The 20,813-nt window shown below is 38.4% G+C and overlaps 2 protein-coding genes across 5 annotated transcripts in view; one reads left to right on the top strand and one right to left on the bottom strand.

Annotated features, from left to right (window-relative positions):
- Positions 1-7,299, bottom strand: part of VPS35 (VPS35 retromer complex component) — a 28,915-nt gene extending 21,616 nt beyond the window's left edge. Inside the window, exons 1-2 of one of the 2 annotated variants that reach the window (XM_027044387.2) lie at positions 7,081-7,299; positions 975-1,073 (exon numbers count right to left, since the gene is read on the bottom strand). In XM_027044387.2, coding sequence (XP_026900188.1) covers positions 975-1,073; positions 7,081-7,284 — 303 coding nt within the window. In that variant the 5' untranslated portion in view covers positions 7,285-7,299. Of the gene's footprint in view, positions 1-974; positions 1,074-6,875; positions 7,025-7,080 lie in introns of those variants that run through there. The other variant, XM_027044388.2, reaches the window with a different exon arrangement.
- A 73-nt stretch (positions 7,300-7,372) lies between these two features.
- On the top strand, positions 7,373-13,878 carry ORC6 (origin recognition complex subunit 6). 3 transcript variants are annotated; one of them, XM_053209862.1, is made up of 8 exons: positions 7,495-7,511; positions 8,273-8,330; positions 8,724-8,853; positions 10,045-10,208; positions 10,428-10,517; positions 12,054-12,166; positions 12,632-12,700; positions 13,312-13,878. In XM_053209862.1, exons 3-8 carry the CDS (start codon positions 8,806-8,808, stop codon positions 13,437-13,439), a joined length of 612 nt encoding a protein of 203 aa, XP_053065837.1. In that variant the 5' UTR covers positions 7,495-7,511; positions 8,273-8,330; positions 8,724-8,805; the 3' UTR covers positions 13,440-13,878. The 3 variants fall into 3 exon arrangements, with proteins under 3 accessions (XP_014917552.1, XP_014917553.1, XP_053065837.1); XM_015062066.3 differs by lacking the exon at positions 8,273-8,330 and having other exon boundaries at positions 7,373-7,511; XM_015062067.3 differs by lacking the exons at positions 8,273-8,330; positions 10,428-10,517 and having other exon boundaries at positions 7,373-7,511.
- Positions 13,879-20,813: the final 6,935 nt, after the last annotated feature.

Raw genomic sequence — 20,813 nt, 5'->3', positions numbered from 1 at the left:
AATCAAGAGGGCTGGCATACTAATTCTTTTAAAGCCTGATAATTATTATCCTGATAATGGCTTTGCCACAAGTAAAGACTCTTCAGATATGTATGAAATGACTATCCTTTTAAGTATGTTTTCCTCCTCACAATGCCCATGTGTCCACTGAACACATAAATACAAAAAATGCCTGCAGATACAGAAAGCAATATTCAGACTCAGAAAAAACAGAAGCAAGCAATACCAAGTTCCATACCCACCCGTCTTCTCCATTCCAACACACTTTTTTGTAAGAAAAAAATACAGTAGGTATAATTGGTTAAAATGGCATATTGCTAAGCTTTAGAAACTATAAGACACTTTACAAAGATAAGGTATTATCATCATCATCATCATCATCAGAGCAACTTATAACTTGAAGTACCGGCCTCTTTGGTTCCATTTCATAAATTTTAATGCAGAGAATCCATAGTTTCTATACAGATTACCTCCTACCCTGTCTTTTAGAATATGAAAACACAGAAACTGGTGTAAGGATAATTTTCAAGTTGGTTGCTGCAAAAAATATGTATCTATTCAGGATAGAAACAAAAAGTCTTCAAGATAGAAAAAAAGCTGAATAATCCAAACTGAAAGCTTTTAAATATATTTGCTCAACAAATATTTATTAAGCACCCATTATATGTCAAGTACTCCTCAGATTTGAGATATAGAATCAATGAGGCTAGTAACTAAGTAACTAAGGTCAGATATTGGTATGTAGATCAACACTATGTGTAAATAGATGATAGGGTTTCTTGTCCTCCTGGAGCTTACATTCTGGTAGAGAAGAGACAATTCCAAATCATAAATGCAAATGCAAGTAAACAGGGCTCTCTGTTGGAATTGCTCCACACAGTGCTTGAGGGACGTGGGATAAAGACAGAAGAAGTGATGCTATAGGACTTAAGAAAACCCAGATTGAAATTCTGCTTTCATATTGACATTCTTACCAGGCATCTCTTCATCTGGAATGACTGGACCTTCACAGCCTGGATGGCTTCATCCAAGAGCTTTTCCTGCTCATCCTGAGGTGACTGCTGTGTTGTAGGCTGAAAAATAAAAAATATTTCCATTAATGTCCCATTAGCACTCTCCTCTAAAAAATCTGTTATTTCTGGGGTGCCTGGGTGGCTCAGTGGGTTAAGCGTCCGACACTTGATTTCCACTCAGGTCATGATCTTGCAGTTCATGGGATCCAGCCCCACATGGGTGGAGCCTGCATAGGATTCATATTCATTCTCTCTCTCTCCCCCCCCCCACCCTCCCCCCCCCTCCCCCCCCACACCCATGTGCTGTGCACTTCTCTCCCTCTCTCTAAATAAACTTTTAAAAATAAATAAAATTAAAATAAAAAAATAAAAATCTGTTATTTCCATAGCTCTAGCCATAGCCCTTTTCCAAAGCTTTCATATAAGCTCATTCCAGTTCTAGATCTCAAGCCTATTTATCTATTTTTGACAACTATTGAACCCAGTCATCTAAGTTAACAGCAAAATAATGCCAAAGGGGAACAGTAATGTATACAGAATTTCTTCTCTCTCAGAAACTGATTCAACATACTTGTTAGCAGGTTGGCCTCAAAAAATGTGGTGTTAGTTTAAATCCAACCCGAACACAGCCATCCAATCAATCTAGTCTTTGTGATAGGTATAGTGTAACCCAAATCTCTAAAAGCCTCTTTTTTTCTCCATACTACTTTTCATCTGCATTTTAGTCTATTCTTAGATCAAGAAGCCAGTTTATGGAACACTGACCTTTTCAGGCAATATAGAACAAGGAACTAAAAAGCTTAGAAATAAAGTAACTGAAACTAATATTAGTGACTGATGTAGAAGACCATAGGAGTACTCTCAAGTACCTACCTTACCATTTCAAATAGAAAAATCTATAGTTATAATGGACAAAATATTATGTACTCTTCAGTTTGTTACCAGCAAAACCTTATTTGCAAAATTAACTAGATTTACCTGTCAAGCAGAATTAACTACACCCTCCTTTATGCTGTGTAAACGTGTTTACACCTCTACACTCTATAAATGCACTGTACTGCAATTATAAATGATGGTCATTTTTATATTAGGTTATGTGATATTCACAAATGTTCACTGTAGGAAAGAATGAGTTGGTTTTAGAATGTTCAGGTTACGTGTTTAATTAAAAAAATGACTAAAGAATCAATAGATGAATAGTTAAGTTCTGGTATACACATATACATAAACATGTAAACTGGAATATTATTCAGTCATGAAAAGGAACAAAGTAGTGATATATGTGACACGAATGAAACTAAAAAACATCTTGCTAAGTGAAAGAAGCCAGACAAAAAAGAGACCACATATTGTATGAGTCCATTCATATAAAATATCCAGAATAGGCAAATCATCCATAGAAACAGAAAGTAGAGGGGCACCTGGGAGGCTCAGTTGGTTAAGCTTCCAACTTTGGCTCAGGTCATTATCTCATGGTTCATGAGTTCAAGCCCTGCGTAGGGCTCCCTGCACCACTTCCGAGCCTCTGTCTGCCTCCCTCTGTCCCTCTCCCTCTCAGGCGCACACACATGTGCATCTGTGCTCACTGGTAAAAAATAAACATTAAAAAAAAAAAAAAAGTACACTGGTGGTTACCAGAAGAGAGACTCAGGGAATAACTGCTTAATGAGTATAGGGTTTCCTTTGGGAGTGATAAAAATGTTTTGGAACTGGACAGAAATAGTTGCACAATACTGCAAATGTACTAAATGTCACTAACTTGTTCACTTTAAAATGGCTAATCTTATGTTATATAAATTTCACCTTAATAAAAAAAATAACCAAAGATAAAATCCCTCTTACACAATAAGATGGAATGGAAGGCAACAAAGACTTACACATAAACGTGAAAGTTTAATCTGGTTTGTTCCAATATCTGACAATCAAAACAACAATGAATTTGAGAGTAACAAAAACCACATAAAACCCATTTCTGAATTATAATCACTTATAAAAGTGGAAAGTTTTCTCTTGGTCTAATTTTGTAAAGAGGGGAAAGCTAATAACAAGAAATGCTAAGTGTCTCTATCTTTTTCCCATGGCAAACTCTAGTAACCTGTGCTTCCCTATGACCACACTTCTTCACAAGCATACACAAATTTCAAAGAAAAAGTTATGTCTTTTAAACTAAACTTAAAGGGAACATTAATTTACACAGCAGAACTATTAGTGTTAAATGTTGGTCTCAGAGGCAAAGACAACACCAGCATCTGAGGATTCTGACTTAATGAAATTCGCTATTTATCCTGGGCTAGTCCTCTGAGAACTTCAGTGACATCAAACTATAGTTTGGATTTTTTTTTTTTGGCTCTTTATCTCTAGATGGAATAGATTTAACAATTATTAGAATCAACAGATTTCATTACATTCAGATGATCAACTTAGAGATAAATATTTATACATCAAGAAATTTTTATAATTATTTTTTATTGTGGTAAAATACTTACAAAATTTGCCATGTTAACCATTTTTAAGTGTACAGTTCAGTGGCATTAAGTACATTCACACTGTTGCACAGTCATCACCAACCATCCATCTCCAACAGCCTTTTATCTTTCCCAAGGGAAACTCTCTACCCATAAAATTATCCCCCCTTCTCCACTCCATGCCAGGAAACCACCATTTTACTTTCTCTTGAGTCTGACTTCTCTAGGTACCTCATATAAGTAGAATCATACACTTTTGTATCTGGCCATTTCAACTTAGCATGTTTTCAAGGTTCAACCATGTTGTAGCATGTGTCAGAATTTCCTTTCCTTTCAAGGCTGAATAATATTCCATCATATGTATATACCACATTTTGTTTATCTATTCATCTATTGATGGGACACTTGGGTTGCTTCCACCTTTTGGCTATTCTGTATAAAATTACTTTAATATAGCAAATATAACTGGTTACAAAGAGACTACAATTGTAGAAATATTTGTATAGAACTAAATAGATTCAGTGATTTATAAATAAAACTTTAGCAAAATTCTTCTATTTTGTATCAACTGGGTTTAAAATAGAAACATAAATACAAAATGTAGAAAATTACACCCTTATTACAAAGTAGGCTACAAATGAAAAACTAAAGCTATAATAAAGAAATGTATTTTTAGATATTACTCCCAGGACAATGTAGTTATTATACAAATGTAGCCATAATATGGCTATTCTAAGGGAGTGTCTTGATGCCCTCCCTGGGAAGTGTCACATACAGCAAGAACAGTAAGAACTGTTACGAACATGCTCTCATTAAACATGAGCCAGGTAATCAATGTCTCCTCACTTATAGAAGTGGTTCCTCATTTACAAATGACTCTATACTTAGCAGTTACATGGGTCAGAGAAAAATGGAAACACTAAAGAATCAAGATCAAATTAACATTTGTGACTAGGCTCACTTTAGCTTGAGACCCAGGCCAAACAGTCCTCCTAAGTCTATACAATTACACGGTTCAGAGAAAGGCAGAGAAAGTGATCCATTATGAACGGATCACTTATAAAATTACTCTCCATTCAAACAATGTGCATTCATTTCCTCTTCTATCAAACAGGAACAGTAAGAGTACTTATACTATTATGAGGAATAAATGAAATGACACAGAGCTCAGAACATGCCTAGCACTTAGTAATAAGCACTTTTTAAGTGTTATTATTATTATACCCCCATCAGATACAAGCAATTATCTCCACCCATCCTAGCCACTTATTTACTGGTCCATTTTTTCACTGATATGCTGTAGATGTAATCCTAACACAATGCAAATCAACTGTAAAGTGAAAATAACCACTCTCACAAAGATACAGAATTTCATCATATTTAGTGAAAGCACTATTTTATTTTTCTCAAAATCAGAAATTTTGTATTTTCTTTTGTTTTCCTTTGCTTTCTTTCCTTCCCTTCCCTTTCTTTTCCTTTCACAACATTACAACTGAAGTACAGAGCATTAAGGATGATGAGGGCTTGGGAACTTCAAAATACAATTTGAACACTAAACTGGCTCCAACTTCATTTACCAATAAATTTCTCCAGGAATTCTATGTTGGTACACACCATGAGCATTCACTTCTCTCAGCTTCACCTATTGGCAATGCTCTTTCTCCTCCACCTGGAGAATTTCTGCTTACCTTACTCACTATCTCAGTTCACATGTCACTTTCTATAGTCTTTTTCAGGCTCCTGAAGCAGAACTCTCTCCCTCTATGACCCCACAACACTGAGTTGACAGTGCTAATAAAGACTGTAAAGACTATATTACATTAAGTTCCATAAGCATATCTTCCCTGTTAGACACTCTTAAGCTCTTGGACAGTAAGGACCATGTTTGTTTCCAGTGCCTAGCACTGACATTAGAAGGCATACAATATGCTTGAATTGAATTGTATCCCAGAATTTTAGGACGGGGAAGAGCCAAAGAAGCCAATAGTTGTTTTCAGTGAGACTCAAAGAAGAATGAATGACTCGCCCAATTCATAGAAACACTGACTGTGACAAGACTAACAGCCAAGTTTCCTTTCCCAAAAATGTCCATGAGGATAGGACCGTGTGTCCAGCTCACTGCTTCAAACTGGTTCACCCAGTACAGAACTGAGGTGTACAGCAGATCCTTAATTAAGGGCTTTCCATTACAAAATACTGTACATATCAATCCATAAATGTTGAGAAACTGACACATCCTCGCTAAATTTTTACATCGTCCTTACATCAGTTCTCTGTTGTAAAAATTCTGAGAAATAAACAAAATCATCTTGTACGGCAATATATTATATGAAAGTAGTATGTCAAACATTTAATCCTGCTTTCTGGCATTAACACATTTAAAGTGAAGTCTGTTTCCAGGCTTAGAGGTTTATAAAAGCCTGTCTACATGAACTGAATAATGAGATCATTAAAATTACATAGAATACACCAACACCCCCAAAACATGGTTTATACACTGCAGATTATGTCAAAAGCTAATAAAATGCAAGTGACAACTTGCCTTTGTGGAAACTAGGCACATGGATTTACATTTTGAGGAAGTTCAAGTTTACAGGCCAACAGCCACATCACGATTTGCTGCCACCACGAAGAGGAGCTAACAAGAATGAATGCCTACTTCCAGCAAATAAAATACTTAGATTTCATCAATGAGAAGACATGTAATATAGCCAAGGTACCGGATAAACAAACATTAAAGGAAACAAGAAGTCTCCTTTCTGTCCTACTTAATGGATATCAGATAGCAAGAGTCCTTCCAGGAAATTCACGTGAGTCCCTAGAAATCGCTGACAAACACAGCAGTGGAAGGGGGCTATGAGGCCGAAAAAGGCCAAGACACCACTTGGCCCCTCCGGTAGGTATTTCTTGTACAAGAAAAGGGCGTGGGGACAACAGAGCACTACCAGGCACAAAGGTGGAAACGCACGCCAGCGACAGAGCAATCTCTGGGCGGATCCCTACGCCACCTCGGAGTCTCAGGCCCACTGCACGCCCCCGACTCAGCCTGACGCTTAGACCCGGTATTCCCCTCAAGGCGCGGCGGTGGCCGACTCCACTCAAGAGGTGGCAGCAGGCCTTCATGGACCTCAGAGCCTACAGGCCGAGACACCCCCTCGAAAAGGCTACCCCATTCCAGAGCAACCGTCGCGACCAGGAGCCGCCGCCCACCCCGATCTCGGATCTGCCCGCCTGCGGCCTTCCCCGGCCTGTCCTCATCCCGCAGGCCAAGCCGGGCTGGTCTTAGCCCCGATCAGGCTGCAGAGCCCCAACTCCGCCCGCAAGGCTCCAGAGCGGTGGGAGAGCGCAGAGGTTGAAAGAAGGGTCCGCCCGGGGCCCGCCGCCCCTCAACACTCACCATGGCGACTCCCCAAAGCCTGCAGCAAGCAGCACCCACCCCGCGCGAAGCCTCCTGCGGTCAGGTGACGCTGCGGCCTCTCCAAACCCCGCCCTCCTTAGCCCCGCCCCCGGACCCTGCAGGCGGCTCCTCGATTGGCCCGCTTCTAGGAACTCAAGTCTCGCGTGTTTATTGGCTCCTGCCACTTATCCAGGGACTGACGGACCTGGGTTCTAGCCTGTCCCTCCACAGTGTGTGAGAGAGGGCGGGGAGGTGCACTGTAGCGAGGAATCTCTCGGCGGCTCCTGCCGCCGAGACAGCAGGAAGTAAAGGTGTCGTTTGAGTAGTTTGTCAAGACGGAAGGAATGGAAGAAGTGGGAGCTGCCGGTCCAAGTTCACCTGTCCAGGGTCGTGCAGTCACGTTGCGCATGCGCAAAAGGAAGACTAGGCTTGATTTGTGGAACGGTCTCAACTTCTTGTCCCAGCCAATCCAGATGCAGTTAGAGGGGTGGGGCCTGGCCGTCACTGGCTGGCGCGGCGTTTGCGCGCGGGTTTCATCGTGTAGCAGCTGTTCGCGAGATTATTTCGCGCCATGGAATCGGGGCTGATCCGGCGTTTAGCACCGCGCTTGGGTATCGCCGAGCCAGATGTGCTAAGGTGGGTTTGGCGGTGCACGCCTCAGCGGGCCTTAGACTTCCCTCAGGCGAGGTCCGAGTCATTCCCGCGCGTCAGGCAGTGCTGGAGTGAGGGGGGAACGCCGGAAGTGGGTGGGATTAGGCCCTGTCTCCGGAAAAACTTGCCAGCAGAGTGGGCTTTTATGAGCCGGCGAGAAGGGACAATTGCAGATGTCTTTAGGAACAGCTGTCTCGGTGGGAAGGGAAAAGTCGGAGAACTTAGGTCGTTCCACAGATGCTTATTGAGGGTCTCTTTACAGTGGTGAGCCACACAGACCTCCATTGAGGTTACTGTCTATGACAGAACTAGGGAGAAAACTAAACTGGGTGATGTGCCGGAAGCGGGGGAGGGAGGAGCACAGAGCGCGCCCTGGCGTTTGCTTTTCATTAAAAAAAACAAATCCTAGAAAGGCCTTGGAGGGGCTGCCACTTTTGCTGAGACCAGATTGATAGAAGGTGCCAGCTATCGGAAGATGTGGGAAGAGCGGCACAAAAAATCACTTCGCATAATCCAGGGTTAGAAATAAAGCTGTTGTGGCTGAAGCGTGGAGAGCAAGACAAGGCCCGATGCTTTGGCGCTCAATTGAGGGAGAGAAAGGAAAGCACTTCTTAAGAGTTGAAGTAAGACCTCGTGAATTCAGTAATCGTTTAGAACAGCCATTCTCAAAGTGTGGTTCCTGGATCAGCAACATCAGTATCATCTTGGCACTCCTTAGAAATGCAAATTCTCGGGTCCCATTTCAGGCCTACTGATCAGAAACCCCGAGGATGGGACCCAGCAATCTGTTTTCACAAGCTCAAGGTGATTGTCTTGTACATTAAAATTTGAGAATCACTGATTTAGAGGAAGGGGTAAAAAGAAGGAACCCTGGTATAACTGCCAGCCTCTGCGGTAGTTCATGTTTGTCCCAGTAATGGAAGGATGAAAGAAGTTGGGGTTTTTTGTATGTTTGTCTGTTTGTTTGTTTGTTTTTAAGAAATTGAAGAACTTACTTTTGCTTAGAAGTACTTAAGCACAGTGGTGTCTGAGGTCAGGGCTGATTCTGTCTTACAGAACCTTGTCTCCCACCCCCACATAAACTTGCACAGGAGTTAGGCCCAGAACGAAGTCCACCAGGCTGTATTTATTGTTTACCAAAGTGTTGGGCAAACTTCTGGAAAAGAGTCTTAGTGAGCATGTTGTCTTTATAACCAGGAAAGCAGAGGAGTACTTGCGACTGTCCCAGGTGAACTGTAATGGCCTGTCTGCACATACCACAGAAACCAGCAATGCAGTCATGTGCCTGGATCTTGCAGCTTCCTGTATGAAGTGCCCCTTGGACAGGGTAAGTAGGTCCCACTGAATGTCTAAATAATCCTCTGCAACACTGAAACTTAATCATGTTTTAATTTCTGATTGGAAAGAGTAGACTCTAACTAAACTCTTGTTTTTTAGAATTTTCCTGGCTATTAGATAAGATTATTCAAGACCATTTTTGTCAAGTTGAAGAAAATTCCCTTTACTCTTTACCATCTAGTTTCCTTGGCTGCCTCTTTCTTTACTCAAGACCATCTTTCATGCAGCTGCTAGCATCCTCCTAAAGCGCATGCTTTAAAACCCATGTGTATTTGTCTTCCAGTATCACAGTGGTTGAGAGCACAAGCTAGGAGTCAGGAAGAGTTAGATGTTGAGACCAAATCTCAGTACCACCAGTTACTAGCTCTGTGAGCTTGCAGTTTCCTCATTCATGAAGTGGGGATAAGAATATCCATTTCGCTGGATTATTGTGAGGATTAAACCATATACTGTATGTAACACACTTAACACAGTATATATCACATAATGATATACTCATCAAATGGTGACATTGGCTCCCCATTACTGTCAAACTCTCCAGCCTGTCTTAAATACTAACCTCAAGCTACACTATTTACTTAACAGACTATGCACTTTAATGACTTACATCTTTGTAAAGCAACAACCTTTTTTTTTTTTTTAACATGCATTTCTTTTCTGGCAAGGTCTTCCATGACCCTGCCTTGCTGTTACATCCTTCATGAAACTTTCCTTGACTTTCCCAGGTGTAGTTGGTTTCCCTCAGTTGTTGATCCTCCTGTTTCCCAGTTAGCCTCTCCTCTCCCTCCTCCACACAATCATCCTTCCCACCCCCACTCCCACTACTTCCCTCCATCCTTTTCCCACTAAATTGCACATTGTGACTTTTGTTGAAAAACGGGTGTCTCCTTTGTTTTTTTATTCACAGCACAGCTGTAGTAACACTATGTTGTTTTTAAAAATTACCTGTGCTTATGCATGACTGTCTTTCTAAAGTGTGAGCTCCTTGAAAGCAGTACTCAATTCTGCCTGACATGATTACTGACTTTTGACTAAATGAAGCTAAATGTTTAGATAGAGTCAGTTGTCACAGAATTAATTAGTTTTGAAAAGGTGACCTACTAAACAAACGTTTAAGGGCACCAATATAGAATGATTATGATTATAATTTTTATGATTCATGCATTTTTTTCTTTTAAAGGTTTATTTAATTAAACTTTCTGGTTTGAACAAGAAGATGTATCAGAGCCGTCTTAAATGTTTTGAGTGTTTACTGGGCCTGAATTCAAATATTGGAATAAGAGACCTAGCTGTACAATTTAGCTGTACAGAAGCAGTGAACATGGCTTCAAAGATATTGCAAAGGTAAGAAGCATAAAGAGTCTTAACTGAAAATTTATACTGATACAAAAGGCAGAATTATCTAATGTCCTATTTTCAGTCTTAAAAAATAACTAATATGGTAAGGTGACATGATGTAGAGCTCATGCATTTAAATGGCTTAGTAAGTTCTCATATGCATTTTCAGTCCCTTTGAAATAGTATTTTTTAACAAATAATTCTGCAAACACTGCTTTCCCTTAGCTATGAGTCCAGTCTTCCACAAACACAGCAGTTGGATCTCGACTTATCCAGGCCACTTTTCACCACTGCTGCACTACTTTCAGCATGCAAGTAAGTGTGCCTTTTAATATTGAGAAAAGTCCACAGTTCACAAAGAGATTTCTCATTCCCAAAGAAGACTTCTAATTCAGTTTATTTCAACACAGAGCAAATTTTCCCATATAAATAATATTAGGAATAGTGGCCAAGTGACCAGATTCTGTTTAGCCTACAATATATCTGACAATTTGGATCACTATTGCCAGTAGTCTGCTTGCCAAGGGTCCATGTTTTATTTATTTTCTTTTTCTTTTTTTAAGGGTTTTTTTTTTTTTAAGTTTTTTATTTTCTTTTGTAATCTGTACACCTGATGTGGGGCTCAAACTCACAACCCCAAGATCAAGAGTCATATGTTCTTCTGACTTAGCCAGCCAGGCACCCCCAGGGTCTACCTTTAAGAGTAATGAAATCTGTCATTAAAACTGGTTTATGATTATTCCAGTCCTATCTTTTTTAAGTACCAATTGCAGCTGTTTTTCAAATAATTTAGAAAACACCAGTGATGAATTTTTACATCTGAATTTTAAAATTTGGGGTTATTTTTGTGCATACTGAAATGGTACCTTGGAAATACTCCTGTTATCTTTGTCTAAAGTTGTCTTATTTTATCTTGCTGGGAAACTCCTTATAAAACAAAATACAGTTGTCCTGTAAAGATGGTTTCTTACTACCCAGCCTCTAATTTGGTTGTTTAGCTCTATTAGCTACACACCTAGAACGATTAATTGGCATTCATAGAACATGTCCTTTTATTTCAACAAAGATATGTGTATGTGGAGAAAGAGTATGGCGGCTGTTACAAAAAACAATATTAACAACTAACCCTACTTTTAAAACCAAATGACACTGAGCAAACAAAGGTTTGACTAGATTTATCCTAAACAAGAAGTCTCTTGTATATTTCATTAGTAGTTGTTGTGGACTGGTAATTAGGAAGGTGATTGGTAATTGGGGAGGTGAAAGTGATTTATCTTCCTATAGTATAAACATAAGTATCGTGGGTTAAAGTGAGTTCAACACTTAAAAATGCTATGATTGTCATTCAGCAAATTAGTAACATCTGAGATTCACTGAGAGTTCTTCAAGGCATGAAGCACTATACAGATGTCTTCTGTATGCCCCCTTTTTTTAAATTTTTTTATTTTTGAGACGGGGGGGAGGGGCAGAGAGAAACTGTGACAGAATCCGAAGAAGGTTCCAGGCTCTGACCTGTCAGCACAGAGCCTGATGCAGGGCTTGAACCCATGAGCTGTGAGATCATGACCTGAGCCAAAGTCATATGCCCAACCAACTGAGCCATCCAGGTGCCCCTGTGTGCCCCTTTTGTTACATAACAGATCCCATTATATTTTAACTGTCAGTCCAACAAACAACTAAATAAGTAGTTTTAAAAGGCAAATTTACATGATTATAGCTAATAATGTATGTTTGGAATAAAAGGAAAACTAAACATAAAGCATGAGTGGAAAGGAAATAAGTTGATAATATGGTTGGCCAGAGATAGCTATACTGGTCTTAAAAATAGTAATTTATTAAACTCTTTTATAGGGTGTTAAAGCTAAAGGTGGATAAAAATAAAATGGTAACCACATCTGGTGTGAAAAAAGCCATATTTGATCGACTGTGTAAACAATTAGAGAAGATTGGGCGGCAGGCTGACAGTGAGTATTCATTCTATATTTCAAGAATGTGTTATTTGAAAATGTAAACTTACTGGTAAAAGCCTAATATTTTCAAACTTGCAAAATGGCTGCTTTCTGAATTCTGTATTTAATGTGGACCAGGTAAGTTTTTAGTGAGAAATTATTTGGTTTTTCAAATAAAGTAGCATAATGACCTTTAAAACACCTGTGATTATATGACTCCATGCCTGAAAAATAGATTTTCTGTTAACATGCTCCAATGTTAAATGCTAGCCTCCATATACATAAGCTAGAATAGAAAAGATTCTCAAGTCTGACAAGAGAAACTAAAGAAAAGAGAAGGGCAAGATCATTTGCCTTCTCCTTATCCTAGTATTTGGTCAAAGTATCTAATTTTTATTTGTAATCCAAAATGTGCCCAACTAGTAAAATTAAGAATAGGAGAAAATTTAGTTAGTAGGTAACACGTTTTTTCCCTTAAAGGAGAAGCTGGAGATTCAGCTACTCCACCACAGAAGAAAAAGAAGACAATGGTTGAACCTCCAGCAAAAGGTAAGTTGTATTAACACTGGACAAGCTTTGAAATTAGTGCAGTGGGATTAGTGTACAGTGAGTTTAATGCAGTGAATAGTCCTGTGCTGCTTTAGCTGCTTGCCTGATAAGAGTCAGGTTTTAAATAAATTCTAACAATCATTTATTTGATAAGACCACTTTTCCAAGTAGTCATTTAAAGAAGTTAATAGAAATATTATGTAAGAACCTATCTGAAGCCAAACGGCTTAGGTTCACATCCTGCTTTAATACCCACTGACTCTAGAACTTTAGGAAAGTCACTTATTTCTGTAAGCCTGAATTTTCTAATCTTTTGCAGTTAATATTAGCACCCACTTCATACAATTATGGTGAGGGTTGAATGAGATAATGCCATTGAAGTTCTTGGTTCAGTGTCTTGAAGCACAAGATAGGTGCTTGATAAATGTTAACTATTTTAAGGATGTTGTGAGGTGCATGGAGTAAAAGAGCAAAAAACTAATGTGTTAGCTACTGTTTCCAGTTTTCAGCATTATATTCCATATTTTTTAATTAATAAGATATTTGAAACAAGGTTACTTTTTTTTTACTTGTAAGAATTTTGAAACACTTTTGAAAATTTTCTTTCATAGAAACAGAGAAGGTAGTAGACAGACCACATAAACTGCAGAAAGATGAAGATCTGACACAGGATTATGAAGAATGGAAAAGGAAAATTTTGGAAAATGCTGCCAAAGCACAAAAGGTTATAGCAGAGTGATTTCAGCTTCCAGACTGCCATTGGCTGCAAACTAATAGTACATCTGCCACCTCAATGAAGATGTGAGGGCTTTGGAATTTTATTTGAACTCTTATAACAAGGATCCGAAGACTATTGCCTTAAAAGCAAAGGAGTCAGTGCTGGAGCTGAGTTCTTGGAAGCAAACTGGCCGGTGACATGGGCAACAAATTCATTAGGTCAGGCACAGTGCCTGGTTGGCATGGCTTTGGCTCCCCACAGGTCTGCATTCCTACAAAATGGAATTGGAGCCATTTTGCTCTTTTGTTTTAAGCAAAAGACATTCTCCTGTCCTATCCATATAAAATTCAGGTCTGAATGGAGTACTATGGATTTTACTTAGGTTTTTGTGTAAATTTCTTGTTTGACTAAATCAGTATATGGTACAGCTTGAGTTAATAAATATTTCTTTTTATATGCATTCAGGTTGCCCTTGTCATCAGTTTGGGGGAGTCATTGCTATGCTAAAAACTGTCTACTCTAGAAGAAAAAGGCCATATGCTGAACCATAATAATGCTCACTAGACAACAAACTCTTGAATCAGACTCCCTGAGTTTACAGCCACTTAACTACCTATGGAACCTTGAGAAAATTAATTAACTTCTTCATGCCTCATCTATAAGTAGGACTAAAAATGGTGTCTACTTCATAGAATAATTTGGAGGTGTATCTGAGCTGATACATATAAAACATTTAGCACAGTACCTGGTATAAGTAAGTATTTAGCAAATGTTAGAATATAGAGAGAACTTCACATATAAAGGTCTCATGTAATGAATTACACATTAACAGCATATTAAAAAGTCAGATGGACTGAGGGCTATTTTCTTTCACACCCACATAGTGAAGAATGTAACCTTACTAAAAATACTCCTTATTTTATAACTATAAGAAAGGACCTTTATGGAAGATACATTGCTAGGGGCTCAGAGGCATTGTGCCAGGTATGATTTTAATTAAATCAAGTATAGCCATGAAGAATATCCAAATTTTAAAATCTATTCAGAATAGTATCAATAGGGGTTGTATTTTATTTGCTATAAGTAAGATGTAATACCTGCTGTATAGACCTGGAGTGCTAAAAGAGGGATTTCTTGGGATGCCTGGGTGGCTCAGTCTGACTGACTCTTGGTTTCAGCTCAGGTCATGATCTCCTGGTTCATAAGATTGAGCCCAGCCTCCAGCTCTGCGCTAACAGTGCGGAGCCTGCTTGGGATTCTCTGTCTCTCCCTCTGCTCCTCCCCAACTAGCATGCACGTGCTCTCTCCTTTCTGTCTGTGTGTCTGTCTCTCTCTCTCTCTGTCAAAATAAATACATAAACATTAAAGAAGAAAAAAAAAGCAGACTAACATTTAAAAGAGTAATTTCTTCCCCTGCCCTTTTTAATTCCAGATCCTTCCAAGATCTGGAAATCTAAAAGAAAAGCCACGGTCAAATGATCCTAACTCAGGCATAATGTCTAGCAAGCCCTGTGATAGAGGGAAATGAACATGAGCCTTTGGAAGCACATACATTGGTATTTAAATTGTGACCCTGCCACTTCCACTGTAAGGAAATTTCAGAACCTTAAAAGAGCTTCAGTTTCCTTATTTATAAAGTAGAGATATTCTCTGCCTTGTGAGAACTGAAGGTAATATTTCTATAAAGTGCATAGTACTTAGAAGGCCTTCCTTAAATAGTAGCTCATTGCTTTCATCTAAAATGAATGTTAGTCTTTTCCTAGTTTATTTTAAGAAAGTATATAATTTGTTTTTATTTGATGCCAAGATTTAGATTTCTGGCTTTGAGTGAAAAGCAGTCTATTCATCACCAAGTAAAATTAAGCATATTCACTTTTTTTTTTAATTGTAAAATGTACCTAGCATAAAACAGCTTCTTAATCATTTTTTAAATACATAGTTCAGTAGTGTTACATTCACACTGTTAGCAACCAATCTCCAGAGCTCTTTTCATCTTGTGTAGCTGATTATACCCATTAAGCAACTTATTCGTCCCTCTCCTAATTGCCTCCCTGGCAATTACCATATGTTTATATCTGAATTTGGCTACTCTAGGTCGGTACAAGAGTGTCTTTTTGTGAGTGGCTTATTTCACTTAAAATTATGTCCTTGAGGTTCATTCTCATGGCATGTGTCAGAATTTCCATTTTAAGGTATTATAGTAGTCTATGGTATAGATATACCACATTTTGTTGATCCATTCATCTATAAATGGACACTTGGGTTGCTTCCACCTTTTGGCTGTTGTATATAATGCTGCTATGAACATGGGGGTACAATATCTCTTTGAGACCCTGCTTTCAGTTCTTTTTGGATATATACACAGAAATGGGATTGCTAGATCATGTGAATGCTATTTTTAAATTTTTGAGGAACTGTTTAGTAGCTGCACTATATGATGTTCCCACCAACAGTACACAAGGGTTCAATTACTCTACATCCTTGCCAACACTTTTTTTTTTCACTTTTTAAAAATTTAAATCCAAGTTAGTTAATATATAGTGTAATAATGATTTCAGGAATAGATTTAGTGATTCATCACTTACATGTAACACCCAGTGCTCATCCCAACAAGTGTCCTTAATGCCCCTCTCCCATTTAGCCCATTCCCCCACCTAACAACCAGCTAGCGACCCTCAATTTTTGTTCATTGTATTCAATAGTCTTTTATGGTTTGTCTCCCTCTCTGATTTTATATTATTTTTACTTCCCTTATATTCATCTTATGTTGTTTCTTAAATTCCATATGTAGGGGAAATGTATTTGTTTTTCTCTGATTGACTTATTTCGCTTAGCATAATACAGTCTAGTTCCATCCATGTTGTTGCAAATGGCAATATTTCATTCTTTTTGATTACTGAGTAATATTCCATTACATATAAGTACCACATCTTATTTATCCATTCATCAGTTGATGGACATTTGAGCTCTTTCCATACTTTGGCTATTGTCAATAGTGCTGCTATAAACATTGGGGTGCATGTGCCCCTTCAAAACAGCACTCCTGTATCCTTTGGACAAGTACCTAACAGTACAATTGCTGGGTCATAGGGTAATTCTATTTTTAATTTTTTGAGGAATCTCTGTGCTGTTTTCCAGAGTGGCTGCACCAATTTGCATTCCCACTACCAGTGCAAAAGGATTCCTCTTTCTCCACATCCTGACCAACATCTGTTGTTGCCTGGGTTGTTAATTTTAGCCATTCTGACAGGCATGAGGTGGTATCTCATTGTGGTTTTGATTTGTATTTCCCTGATGATGAGTGATGTTGAGCATCTTTTCATGTGGTTATTAGCCATCTGGGTGTCTTCTTTGGAAAACTGTTCATGATTTTTGCCCATTTCTTCACTGGATGTTTTTTGGGTGTTGAGTTTGTTAAGTTCTTTGTAGATTTTGGATACTAATGCTTTATCTGATATGTCATTTGCAAATATCTTATCCCATTCTGTCGGTTGCCTTTTAGTTTTGCTGATTGTTTCCTTTGCTGTGCAGGAGATTTTTATCTTGATGGGTCCCAATAGTTCATTTTTGCCTTTGTTTCCCTTGCCTCTAGAGACATATCAAGTAAGAAGTTGCTGCAGCCATGGTCAAAGAGGTTGTTGCCTGTTTTCTCTTGCAGGATTTTGATGGCTTCCTGTCTTACGTTTAGGTCTTTCATCCATGTTGAGTTTTTTTGTGTACGGTGTAAGAAGTGGTCCAGGTTCATCCTTCTGCATGTCCCTGTCCAGTTTTCCCAACACCATTTGCTGAAGACACCATCTTTTTTCCACTGGATTTTCTTTCCTGCCTTGTTAAAGATTGGTTGGCCATACGTTTGTGAGTCTATTTCTAGGTTCTCTATTCTGTTCCATTGATGTATGTGTCTGTTTTTTGTGCCAGTACCAAACTGTCTTGATTATAGCTTTGTAATACATCTGGAAGTCCAGAATTGTGACGCCTCCAGCTTTGGTTTTCTTTTTGAGGATTAGGCTCAATTCCTAGCTTTGGCTATTCACGGTCTTTTCTGGTTCCATACAAATTTTAGGATTGTTTATCCTAGCTCTGTAAAGAATGCTGGTGTTATTTTAATAGGTATTACATTGAATACATAGATTGCTTTGGGTAGTACTGACATTTTAACAATATTTGTTCTTTTTTTTAATTAAAATTTTTTTTTTTAATGTTCATTTTTGGAGAGAGGGAGAGTGAGAGTGGGGAGGGGCAGATAGAGAAGGAGACACAGAATCCGAAGCAGGCTCCAGGCTCTGAGCTATCAGCGCAGCCTGACACATGGCTCAGACCCATGAACCGTGAGATCATGACCTGAGCTGAAGTCGGACGTTTTAACTGACTGAGACCACCCGAGCGCCCCAATATTTGTTCTTCCAACCTGTAAGCATGGAATGTTTTTCCTTTTTTTGTATGTGTCTTCAATTTCTTTCATAAGCTTTCTATAGTTTCCAGTATGTAGATTTTTCACCTCTTTGGTTAGATTTATTCCTAGGTATTTTATGGTTTTCAGTGCAATTGTAAATAGGATTCCTTGATTTCTCTTTCTACTACTTCATTATTGATGTATAAAAATGCAACTGATGTCTGTACATTGATTTTATATCCTGTGACTTTGCTGAATTCATAGATCAGTTCTAGCAGTTTTTTGGTGGAGTTTTTTGGGTTTTCCACATAGAGTATAATGTCATCTGCAAAGTGAAAGTTTGACTTCCTTCTTGCTAATTTGCATACCTTTTATTTCTTTGTATTGTCTGATTGCTGAGTCCCAGACTTCCAATACTGTGTTGAACAGCAGTGGTGAGAGTGGACATCCTTGTGTTCCTGAACTTAGAGGGAAAGCTCTCAGTTTTTCCCCATTAAGAATGATATTAGCAGTGGGTCTTTCATATATGGCCTTTATGATCTTGAGGTATGATCCTTCTGTCCCTACTTTCTTGAGGGTTTTAAGAAAGGATGCTGTATTTTGTCAGATGCTTTTTCTGTGTCTATTGAGAGGATTATGAGTTATTAATCCTATCTTTTATTAATTTGATTTATCATGTTGATCAATTTGCAGATATTGAACCAGCCATACAGCCCAGGGATAAATCCCACTTGATTGTGGTGAATAGTTCTTTTAATGTATTGTTGGATCCGGTTGGCTAGTATCTTGCTGAGAATTTTTGCATCCATCTTCATTAGGGAAATTGGTCTGGAGGTCTTCTTTTCAGGGGGTCTTTGTATGGTTTTGGGAATCAAGGCAATGCTGGTCTTGTAGAATAAGTTTGGAAGTTTTCCTACCATTTCTATTTTTTGGAACAACTTCAAAAGAATAGGTGTTAACTTTTCTTTAAATGTTAGTAGAATTCCCCTGGAGAGTCATCCAGCCCTAGACTCTTGTTTGTTGGGAGATTTTTGGTTACTGATTCAATTTCTTTACTGGTTATGGGTCTGTTCAAATTTTCTGTTTTTTCCTGTTTCAGTTTTGGTAGTTTATGTTTCTTGGAATTTATCCATTTCTTTCAGATTACCTAATTTGTTGACATGTAAATGCTCATAATATTCTCTTATTATTGTTTGTATTTCTGTTGTGTTGGTTGTGATCTCTCCCCTTTATTTGGGTCCTTTCCTTTTTCTTTGTGATCAGCCTGGCTAGGGATTTTATCAACTTTGTTAATTCTTTCAAAGAACCAGCTCCTGGTTTCGTTGATCTGTTCTGTTTGTTTGATTTCGATATCATTAATTTCTTCTCTAATCTTTATTATTTACCTGCTGGTTTTGGGCCTTATTTGCTATTCTTTTTTCCAGCTCTTTTAGGTGTAAGGTTAGGTGGTGTATATGAGACCTTTCTTCTTTAGGAAGGCCTGGTTGCTATATACTTCCCTCTTATGACAGCCTTTGCTGCATCCCAGAGGTATTGGGCCGTCGTGTTTTCATTTTCATTGATTTCCATGTACTTTTTAAATTTCCTCTTTAATTTCTTTGTTAACCCATTCATTCTTTAGTAGGATGTTCTTTAGTGTCCAAGTATTTGTTACCTTTCCAAATTTTTTCTTGTGGTTGATTTCAAGTTTTGTAGCATTGTGGTCTAAAATATGCAAGGTATCATCTCAACCTTTTTGTACTTGTTGAGGGCTGATTTGTGATCTCTTCTGGAGAATGTTACATACGCACTCGTAAAGAATGCATATTCTGCTTTTGGATGAAATGTTCTGAATATATCTGTTAAGTCCATCTGGTCCAGTGTGTCATTCAAAGCCATTGTTTCCTTGTTGATTTTCTGCTTACATGATCTGTCCATTGTTGTAAGTGTGGTGTTCAAATCCCCTACTATTATGGTATTATTATCAACAAGCTTTTTTATGTTTGTGGTTAATTGATTTATATATTTGGGTGCTGCCACATTGGGGGCATAAATATTTACAATTGTTAGATCCTTTTACTAGATATACCCCTTAATTATGATATAATCCTTTCATCTCTTGTTATAGTCTTTATTTTTAAATGTAGTTCATCTATTATAAGTATGGCTACTCCAGCTACTTAGCATGATTGATTGTTCTCCATCCCCTTACTTCCAATCTGCGGGTGTCTTTAGGTCGAAAATGAGTCTTGTAAGCAGCATATAGATGGGTCTTCTTTTCTAATCCATTCTGATACCCTGAATCTTTAGATGGGAACATTTAGTCCATTGACATTTAGAGGAAGTACTGAAAGATATGAATTTAGTACAATTGTGTTGCCTATAGAGTTAGTATTTCTGGTGATGTCCTCTGGGCCTATTTAGTCTTTGTTGCTTTTGGTCTTTTTTGTTTTCTCTTTTCTACACTCAAAACCCCCCCTTAAAATTTCTTGCAGGGCTGGTTTAGTGGTCATGAACTCCTTTAGTTTTTGTTTGGGAAACTCTTTATCTCTCTTTCTATTTTGAATGACAGCCTTGCTGGACAAAGAATTCTTGGCTGCTTATTTTCCCCATTCATCACATTGACTATATCCTGTCACTCCTTTCTGGCCTCCAAGTTTCTGTGGATATGTCTGCTGTGAACCTGATCTGTCTTACATAGGTTAAGAACTTTTTTCCCTTGCTGCTTGCATAAATCTTTTCTTGTCTGTGTATTTTGTGAATTTGACTATGATATGCCTTGGTGGTGGTCGGTTTTTGTTGAATCTAATGGGAATTCTCTGTACTTCTTGAATTTTGATGTCTGTGTCCTTCCCCAGATTAGGAAAGTTTTCCAGTATAATTTGCTACCATAAATCTTCTGCCCCTTTTTCTCTCTCTTCATCTGAGACTCCTATGATTCAGATGTTATTCCTTTTCAATATATCACTGAGTTCTGTAAGTCTTGTATCGTGATTTTTTTGCCTTTGTTTCTCTCCTTTTTC

The sequence above is a fragment of the Acinonyx jubatus genome, chromosome E2, assembly GCF_027475565.1.
Source record: "Acinonyx jubatus isolate Ajub_Pintada_27869175 chromosome E2, VMU_Ajub_asm_v1.0, whole genome shotgun sequence".
NCBI lineage: Eukaryota > Metazoa > Chordata > Mammalia > Carnivora > Felidae > Acinonyx > Acinonyx jubatus.
The sequence above is the reverse complement of the archived record's forward strand: the minus strand, read 5'-3'. Positions and strand labels throughout refer to the sequence as shown.